A 10096-nucleotide genomic window follows, 5' to 3' on the forward strand; every position below is an offset into this window, starting at 1 on the left:
TGAATCGTTAGACATTTAATCTACAGGGATTATGACAGACAAAAAAAAAAAGAGGTTCCACTTAATGAAGCTACATCTTTTGTCTTGTGCTCAGACTTTTCCACATCTGTAACCCACAAATACACAAATTCATTGAATTCCCCCACTTTTTCCATTTATTTATTACAATTAATTCAATGTTATCCATCATTTTCCATGTGTCTATTCCTTTTTTCCATTTTAAAACAAGTCCAGTATGTGACTATTCTTTAGAACCTGAAAAGTCCTGAAGGTGGGACAGAAGGAGGAGCGGGGGGGTGTTTCAAAGCAGAGGACGGGTTTGTAGGAGGAAAGGAAGGAAGGGTGGAGGAAGTGAGGTCTTCCCAGGAGATTTATCATCATAAACTATGTGAGATTAATTTTGTTCTGCATTCATCAGTTTCTCCTCTTTCGGGACGCGTCGTCATTGATGCCCTCTATTCAACGTCCTCGGCATCGTCTCCCTGGTCTCCGTCCATTAGCAAAGCGGCGTACTTACTGGCTGAGCTGAATTTCTGAAAGAGAAACAAACAAAGGAAACAAAGAACCTGGATCAGAACATTATGTTTGTTGAACAAATGTGGCAAATACAGAAGATGTTATGTTCTTGAGGAGCATGAAACAACATTATGGTGGCGCCCAACTAAATTGATTGTTGGGGATTGCTGCGAATGCCGATTAGGGTGTAAATAAATTTGGCAAATTTATATATAGAATTTCTTTTAGATGTCATTATCAAAGCCTTATGAAAAAAGGGTTGATATTTTACAGTGCAACTATAAACTATTGAAAATCACTATAAATAAAACCCAAATACAACTAAATATACAGAACTTGAATTAAGAATGTTTGTTAAAAGGTCCAGTGTGTACGATTTAAGTGAAAGGATTTATTGGCAGAAATTGAATATAAAATAATCCTAGTGTTGTTTTCACTAGTGTGTTTCATCTAAATTGTACAAATTGTTGTTTCTTTAGCCTAGAATGGGATCTTTATATTTAAATACTTTATATTTACATCGGGAGCGGGTCCTCTATGGGAGCCATGTTTTTTTTCTGGAAAAACTAAACACCGTTTGAGTTTTTATGACAACTGAAGGCTACCACAGGTTCTCCATGTTTGGAAGGGAGGGTGAGGTGAGGGGTGGTCAGCTGCAACATGAAACTCCACCACTAGATGTGACAACATTCTACACACTGAACCTTTAAATAAGCTGTAAACATAAATGCACATCTTTTCTGCATCGTTTATACTGTAAAATGAAAGTTTTCCTATCAGCAAAAACAAATGCAGATACTGATGTCTGTGAAAGGCTCATCTCCGCTGATTTTTATTGGCCAGCTGATAAATCGGCCCAGCCTTACATTAGGGTAAACGATTTTATGAGGGTGGGCTTCTTATCTAGTTCACAAGAGGATCTTTTTTCTAAAATCTTCAGTGTAAAAGGGAGAGACTCAAGGCATCGTGGAGACACTAAACTGACGATGGAAAAAAAAAGATTTGTCAGATTTTGGTGTCACTCAGTTAAGGACTTACAGGGGTTGGGGTTTCTTCGTATTTCTTTGGCTCTGGAGGTGGTCTGGATTCTCGGTCTCTTCTGTTATCCTTTCTACAATCAGAACGAACACTAACGTTAAAACTTATTGGATGGGCCAGATACAGGAAAGTTCTCCCTTTCTGAGAATCCTCAATCCAGCAGTTAAAAAGACTAAGCTTATTTTCATGATCTGAACATTATCATGACGAAGGGCAAAATTCTGAAATGTTGAGCTTACTGCTGAGGTTTCCTGCATTACACCATGGGGATTGTAACTATTTGGTGTAAAAAGGGAAAACATTAAACATGCTTATGTCCTTGTTTCCCTAATGACCACAATACCAGGAACAATTCATGCATCAGCAGTTATAGAACTGAGCATAGGCCACTCTTTACAGATGCCCAGTGAATGTCCTCCCTGCCTTCAGTGATCTGGAGTTGCCAAGCTTTGAATGGCTGACCTGTCTGCCTCCGTTCTTCGGTCTCTGTTAGGCCCCTGTCCACGGCCCCGCCCTGCTCCAGGCCCTGCAGGCCCCCCTCTTGCCCGCGGGGGCCCACGGTCCCGACGCACACCGTCAGCCTTGTTCTCATCTTAAAGGAGAAGCCAGACATGTAAGTAAAGGGAAGTTGTTGGACTTGATACAGTCGACTACACTCACAACACACTGCAGCGTCAAAAGCCACTGGGTTTGATTCAAAAGTTGTTAGTCACTGATGTCAGGCCAAATGAGAGGTGCACCACTGCTTGAATGCAAGCGGAGTCTGTGCAACAGAAGACAATTCTCGTAAATTTGATACTGGCTCACGCTACACCAGATTTCCGAACAATTAGTTAAAGTAAGGCCAGTTCTGATACAGCAATGCAGATAATGGACCTTCTGCTTAATTCTAGACCAGATACCGTTTATGTTCAAGTCAGAATCATGGTAGATTTGCATATGGTGCATATTTAGTACCATACTCATCACTTCAGATTTTTCCATGATAACAGACTAATGTTCGACATATTTTAGTGCTCCCCTTTACACTGAGGTGGAAGATGATCCTGTGACCTGCCCTTTACTCAATATATTCATTATGACAGTTTGTTCACAGTGTGAAAGGTAATTATAACAGCTGCTCTTACACCTGATGTGGAGGAGCTTGACTTTGTTAAAAAACACTGAAATTCTCCGATGTAACTTATCACTCGAAATGTATAATGACGATTGAGGCTGTTAAATATTCAACTTTACAAGTTAGATTCCTGTCACCTCCTCTGGACCACAGGAGTTTTAAACCACCTTCATTTTTACGTTTCAGGGAGAATGATCATGAAAAGAAGTGAGTGAGAAAAGGTCCTTATGAGAGAAAAATTCAATCTGGTGCAGCCACACTCCACTGGAGCAAAGTCCGCAATCATCAAGGAAAAGAAACAAGGACACTGCGTAGATTGTGGACAACAGTCCCAAATGCAATTTTATATATGGGCAATCAGATGTTTAAAAAAAAAATTACACTTTCAGATACAATCTACACAGGTTGAGTAGAGAACTTTTTAGGTTAGCGGTGGAGCTGTAGAAATAGCGGTGCCAGTTGGTGCGCATGCCAAAACATTGGTTTAATATCTCAAAAAAAACGATTGTATGGGCTGCTGTCATTTGTCACGGAGCCAAATAAAAGGTCAAACATTTCCACTCATCCAACACTTCATGACAGAACGTCGCTAAAATCAATGATAGACTTCCCATCAGCTCTAAAATCGGATGTTTAATATGCTCACATTACAATGTCACCATACTACACATTGTTAGCATGAAAACATCAACAGCTGTGGCCATGCATGCTTTCATGAGCTTTTTAGCTCAAAGAACTGCAGAGGCTAATGAGAAGAGTCTGAGATGTCCTAAAAGGCCACCGTACACAGAATATACTGTTGTGATAAACATAACATGGCTTTTCCACTGGTGTCAAATTGTTTTGCTTAATTGGTGGTAAGAATAAAAAAAACCCAGCAATGTTGTGTGATGCCCCTTACAGTATCGCAGGCTGACATATTGTCTTGTTCAAATTTAAAGTCCCATTATCTCATAGCTTTGCAGATGCAAGTGTATGCAAGTGTTTGTGTTTACAGAAATATCTTCCTTCCTCAGCTTCCTGTGTTTTTGTTGAGTCCTTTTATAGTTGCACTGTCTCTTGGTTGTTCAATTGCATTCAAGCTTAATGTGGGGTTTGGTTAGGGTGAAATTCCACTGTGCCTAGCACTCATCAGTCGTCCTTACCCTTTACAGATTCTCTTTCATCCGCAGAACTTGAGGAGCTTTAAAAAGAAAGTGAGGACAATCAGAAAGAGGAATTAGGACACCGATAGCCTGTGACAGACAATTTGTGTGGGTGAAAACATTTTGCTTTATGTTTTTTAGATAATAGTTTCTGTTCCCAACTATATTCTCACCTGAGCTTGGGAGGAGCTGATCCACTTGGGGAGACAGGAGAGACTGGAGGTTGTCCTTCCCCGTCACTAGAGCCTGTGTTGACGACACCTCTCTTGGCCCAGGCGTTCTCCTTGGGAGGAGGTGCAGGCATCACCTTCAGGGGCTCCTTGGAGGAGCTGGTAGAGGGGGGGCGTGAGGGTGGCCCAGGGGAGGAGGGTTCACCTTCTCTCGCACTGAAAACCTCATTCTCGCCAGAGCGATCATTATCTCCACACCGAGACCCTGATAATAGAAAGAAAGGGACACAATTTTAAGTCTGGACTGATAGAATAAAAGTCGAATGTTGAAAACAGGACACATTCATGTGCAAGTGCAAAACAGTCTCTTCCTGTTTACAAGTGAAATACAGATTTCTAAATGTAAGCTATATAGAAATGAAATTTAGAGTTATCTCACCTCTTCCAGAAGTGCTTCCTGGCTGTGAAGACTCACTTCCTGTGCGAGATCGCTCAGTATGAGATTCCTCATTGCGCCAGCTTGGGTCTCTGAAAACAATGAAAAAGCAAGTTTTTTAAAAAAGCACCATGAAAAAATATCTACAATTTCTTTATGTAATTTGACTTTATAACCATCCATGTCAGTCCCTGACCTGTCTCGCATTTTTCTGTCGGGTCCCCGGCCTTTGTCCTCCTCCAGCTGCCTCTGCAGTCGTTCTTCCTCCTTCTTCAGCCTCTCCTCTACCTCCCTTTCCTTAGCAGCTGTGTCAACAGGCTTGGCAGCGCCAAAGATGGATGAGGTCCTGCTGCCGGAGCTTGGAGCAGCAGCGGAGGAAGTACCTCCACCGCCACCACCACCGCCACCACCGCCGCCACCACCACCACTACCGCCACCACCACTACCGCCGCCGCCACCACCAGCTTCCTCCTCCTTGGGCATACTGCGGGGCATAAGGTTCAGCTTGGGTCTCTGCACAGGAGCTAGAGTGAGCACAGCACATGATTATTATAGTTTTTATTTTCAAGAATATATTAATTGGATTTGTGGCAACTATAATGCTAATGCAAACACCAACACTGAACTCACCTCTGTCGTCACGCCTCTCCTCCCGTTTCTCGTACTTGTCATCACGGTCGCCATAACGATCCTTGTCCCCAAAACGATCACCGCTACCCCGATTGTCATCATAGTCACGGCGGAAGCCGGTGCCAAAGGCACGACGACTACCTCCACTACCACCACGAGAGTCAAAACCTGACAGGATGGAAGGGACACAAGGGAGAAAAAGGTAAGAAATGAAAATAGGAACTTGAAAAGATGATGAGAACAGGAAATGCTGTCAAAAGCGCGATTAGGATTGCAGCTAAACAATCCGGAGGTCATGTATATCAATTATTCCATTAGGGTGGGAATGTAATTTTTTAAAACTCTTTTACATATTTCTTTAGATTTTAAAAAAAAGACAGCAGCCAAAGAAATGCACGACTACTCACCACCTCTGTCGTAGTCTCTGCGGTCCCTGTCATCATAACGATCCCGGTAGCGGTCTCTTCCTCCTTCAAAACGATCACCGTCACGCCGTGGTCCATCTCTGAAACGATCCGACTCGTAGCGGTCCCGTGATCCTGCAAAAAATTAAAATGGAAGATAAAGTTGAATCACATATCCTCTTCCAATGAACTGCCAATGACTCAATGTCCTGTGGTAATATATCTACAATCTGGTTAGACTGGAATTGACTTATAAGTCCTTTCTATCCAAAACTGCATCTACTTAATTATTAGAAATGAAAAAAGTAAAGATGTTGAAGCACAAACTAAACCATTTCCAACTCACTCTCTCCAAAGGCATCACTCTTGGGAGGTCCAAAGGCATCATCTCTCTTGGGGGGTCCAAAGGCATCATCTCTCTTGGGGGGTCCAAAGGAATCATCTCTCTTGGGGGGTCCATCATCATCTGAACTTGGCCGAGCTCTCCAGTCACTGTCCGTCTTATCAGGACCCAGGTCCGCCATCCGTCCACCCCTGTCTCGGCCTCCCATTCCACTGTCTCTCTCTGAAGTGCAAAAAGGTGACATCAAGTTTAATTATAGAATATGAAGGTTGAAGGGTGTACTTCTATTTGATAAATTACTCCAAAGACAAGGAGGAGCCTTGCAGCATCCAAAGGACAGAAAAAGCAACAAAAATATAAGTTAGCATGTACCTTTATCATTCGACTGGTCTGCAATATCCACACGAATCCTTCGGTTCCCCAAGTTCTGTTGAACAGATAAAGGAAACAAATTGTTTTTCGATTCTTTGATTACACTTTTATGAAAAAGAAAAACTGACTCATCTAAAAGTAAAAGTATAAATGATGAAACTATACAATTGTAATGCAATACAGCTCAAAACACTAGTCCATTTTATTGTGTAATTCAATTATGGGAAACTTGTACAGACATGACAATAGTAATAGTTCTGGGTGTAAAAATCAAAATGCAGAGATTTGAAATCCATTTTTTGCTGCATCATCTCACCTCCTCATTGAGACTGAGGGCCCTTAAAAGGGAATCCACATCGTCAAATTCAGCATAACCAAAGCCCTTCAGCCTCTCTGGGTTACTGGGCTCTCGAGGCAGACGCACTGCACTGATCTGGAGATGAAGACAATAAAAAAACAGAATGTGATGATCTGGACTCAGCACTGTACAGTTCACTGCTACAAATCCAGCACTACGAGGATACAAAATCTGGAAGAAATGGGCTGACTTAGGGATGGAGGACATTCCAGAGTCCTGTGTTCAATTTCTGTCATTCCCATAGATAATAAGTGGTCAGGTCATTTTAGAATCAGATGGGCTCAGTTATGTCACTAAGTTTTAAGCAATATGTACTACTGAGATATGATGAGCCATCTGCAGACGAGACAGAATTAATATAGGTGATATTTTAACTAAAAAACTGGATGTTTTATGGCCACTCAGACTGTTTTGCTGTTGCTGAAAAAGGACACTGATCAGCTTGGCCTTTGGAGGCTCTGTTATCTGTGAAAAAATGTTTTTCCTTTAACATTCCTGACTAAATGAGGAAAATGGTAATTGATGAGACTAGATGTTCTTTTTCAGGTTACAGGTGCTATATGGAGCAATAAACTATCTGAAACTGTCTCTTTTTCTGACTGTGCTGCTTTGCAAAACAAAGAGAAGCAGTAACTGTTACCACCAAGTGCTATCTGTTATAGCCTGCACACTGCATGTGCTTGTTACACCTACTGCCAAGCCGCGGAAGAAATCTTTGATTGACTCTTCGGTGACTTCATAGGGCAGGTTGCCCAGGAAGGCTGTGTACGGCGGGCTACGGGGCAGTCGAGACCGGTCGACGTTGGGTTCACGGGCTGAGCGAGGTGCTGTGGGCAGGACGGAGCGGTCAATTGATGACCGGTATGACTCCTCATCTGTGTGCCACGAAGTCGAGACTGGAGAGAGAAAATTTACACATACCAGTGTCACACACGGCATAACGAGCAATTATTTTCATTATCAATTAATCTTTTAATAGTTCTCGATAAATCACTCCTTAAATATTTGAGAATTACAAAAAAAACATTGTAGGATTCAAACAAGTCCCACAAGAAACCCCAAAAAGCAAAAGTGAAAAACAAATATCCCTGAATGTCAAAAAACTAGTACGAGATTGATAATATAGGGTTTTGGTGATGCAACAGTCATCAGTCGAAATATGGAGCTCAAATGTCATCAAATCATTACCAACTCTGGCAGAACTTGTTAGACTCAAGTTGAACATTGAAAAAAAACAGAGCAGCAGACAGTTTAACTGACATCATTTTGTGAATTTGACAATGTATGAATCGAATCAGTCTTCATCACCATGTATTTCAGGTAGTGGTGGACATGAAACACAAGTATCACCCTTATATCAGCAGAGACTGATGTGTTGTCATACCTAAACTGAAATTGTGGAGTTTAGCCATTTGCACTGCATGCACCTCTAATCCATCTGACATATTTTTTACTGCTCTACGCCTTAGGGCGAACAGACAATTTTTTTTCATTCAGTCAAATGTTAAACTATATAGATTGATGGCAAAACCAGCATATGCAGAGTATTTCACTGCATACTCACCATCTCCTTCCAGGTCGTCAGTCTCATCAGCCCAGCTAGTTGACTTTGCCGGGTAGCTGGGCGGCGCAGGGTTGTTATTGCCTCCGCTGTTGTCCTCTGCCAGGAAGTCAGTCAGAGTGAGGGTCTTCCCCTTCTTATTCTTCTTCTTAGCTAAGGGGTAATGAACAAACAGATCATGGTCAACCATGATGAACAAAACATGCCAAGTCATGGATTAATTGCACACATGGATTTTTTTATGATTTATGATCGCTTCACTGGCTTTTATTAGATGCTGTGTTGAACTATGATTATTTATTTAAAGATTCAATTGGAAAATAGACAATGCTGTGAAATGCAACACAAAAACAGTCGTAGTTTAAAAAGACTTGTGTGTGTCCACTGTTGTTGACAGCACCATCTCTACAACAAACAAGATGTAGTCCAGCCAAGCCAGATAAGGAGACTGCAGCGTGTATGCGATAACAAAAACGCAGACTTATTTCTCTACTGGAAAGCACAACACACAAGGAGTGGTCTGCACATCCAACTGACAGTGTGCAGGTGCTCCGAGAAGGCTCATCTCTGTTCAGCTTCAGGAGTGAAGTTGTGTTCTCTTATAACTACAAGGATGAATGGATGACTTCTAAAATGAATCCTGTATAAACTGCACAACATTCCTCGTGGTGTGTATTTGAATGATAAACTGTTGTTAGGTGCCCCCCCCACACACACAGCTCATAGACCAGCTCTAGTTTGTTTTAATCTGAGGCAGAAAAAGGAGGTGAGCTATAAAGATGGCTGTGAGCTTTATTCTGAAAATCCAAGCTGTCAGGACATTTTATACACGTCGTTAAAAAACCTGCACGAACACACGGAGCAGCACAAAGTGTTCCTGAGAAAATAATGCTAAGTCATTGCTTACATTAAACACAGGCCTAGCTACCCGGCCTTGACTCTGAGCTGATGAACGAAAAACAAGCACTGTTTAGCATCCCTCTTGGAGCTACGCTAACATGCAACATTAGCACGCTGGAAGCTGCGTAACGTTAACTTTAGGGAGTTGCAGTTAAAGCAAGATTGGCTGCTAGCTTAATGTTGAGGCTAACCATACTGGTTGTTTGCTTGGTGTGTACGCAGGTCGCTTTTGTCTTTATGCGGGCTTAGTCAGCAAAGGACTGCTGACGGGGGAAGTATCCCTGCTTAGCTAGCTAGGTTTTAGGGCCTAGTAGCGCACGATGCAGCGCCAGGCTCCAAGTGCGCCATCAGCGGGGCTACACTGGGCCGACCGGCCGGAAAGGAGGGAGAGCTCGGAGTTGTCGAGCTGCCATGGGAAGTGTTTAGGAGGCGACCCAAACCGGGCCCAGGTGCGACATTTCATCCGCCACAGATGCAAGGAGAGCCGGGGCTGCACACGTGGGGAGACTCCTCGGGCAGCCCGGACTGCTCGGCTCGACCCCTCCTCCACAGAACGCGCCTGCGCCCGGTGCCTTTCTGCTGTGAGCGCCACGGCGAGTTCCGCCACAGACATACAATGTGCCAGCTCTGCACGCACTAGCAAACATTTCATAACGTGGCACACACTTCACAATGTGCCCTATATCACATGCTAACGAATGCTAACACCGCGGTAACATTAGCCCCCGGGAAGAACAGCAAGTATGGAGTCGGTTCAAATGTTCGGAATGTGCTAGTCGTTTCGTCCCTTCCTCCGGCAGCCACTATCCTTACCGGGCCCCAAAACAACCAGCAAACCTATTTACACGAGCGGGACCCCGACGCGGATCGACAAGGCGATGTATTAACAACCTCGAAACGTAACATGTTTAAATATATCGGCGTATAAACCGCTGAAATCCCCACCGGCCGACCAAGATCGTTCACCCACATAAACCTCACCTGACGCCGCCATGTTGGAGAGCGAGTTCGTAGTAATTCCCGGATGAAGGCGTCAGAGGTTTATTATCGGGAGCGCGCATCGTGAACAGCGGGGCCTGTCTGTCTCCTCCCTTGTTTGCTCACTG

The 10096-nt window shown here is 43.3% G+C and overlaps 1 protein-coding gene across 3 annotated transcripts; it reads right to left on the reverse strand.

Moving 5' to 3' along the window:
• On the reverse strand, nt 1–10096 carry eif4ba (eukaryotic translation initiation factor 4Ba). 3 transcript variants are annotated; one of them, XM_035152040.2, is made up of 15 exons: nt 9972–10096; nt 8094–8243; nt 7223–7425; nt 6488–6604; nt 6172–6226; nt 5803–6021; nt 5460–5591; nt 5053–5220; nt 4619–4946; nt 4426–4514; nt 3990–4251; nt 3817–3854; nt 2017–2146; nt 1555–1627; nt 1–533 (listed from the first exon to the last, which is right to left on the reverse strand). In XM_035152040.2, the coding sequence occupies exons 1-15, from the start codon at nt 9982–9984 to the stop codon at nt 456–458; spliced, it is 2055 nt and encodes a 684-aa protein (XP_035007931.1). In that variant the 5' UTR covers nt 9985–10096; the 3' UTR covers nt 1–455. The 3 variants fall into 3 exon arrangements, with proteins under 3 accessions (XP_035007931.1, XP_035007932.1, XP_035007933.1); XM_035152041.2 differs by lacking the exon at nt 2017–2146; XM_035152042.2 differs by lacking the exons at nt 1555–1627; nt 2017–2146 and having other exon boundaries at nt 9972–10095.

This window comes from Hippoglossus stenolepis, chromosome 3 (genome assembly GCF_022539355.2).
Source record: "Hippoglossus stenolepis isolate QCI-W04-F060 chromosome 3, HSTE1.2, whole genome shotgun sequence".
In the NCBI taxonomy this organism is placed as follows: domain Eukaryota; kingdom Metazoa; phylum Chordata; class Actinopteri; order Pleuronectiformes; family Pleuronectidae; genus Hippoglossus; species Hippoglossus stenolepis.

Bases quoted from the DNA above. Each gene is read 5' to 3' on its own strand.
- eif4ba (XM_035152040.2), bottom strand. The intron at 5,592-5,802 runs GTGAGTTGGAAA...AATTTTTTGCAG, and splicing joins GAGTGATGCCTTTGGAGAGA to GATCACGGGACCGCTACGAG. The intron at 534-1,554 runs GTAAGTCCTTAA...TTTCTCTTTCAG, and splicing joins ACGAAGAAACCCCAACCCCT to AAATTCAGCTCAGCCAGTAA.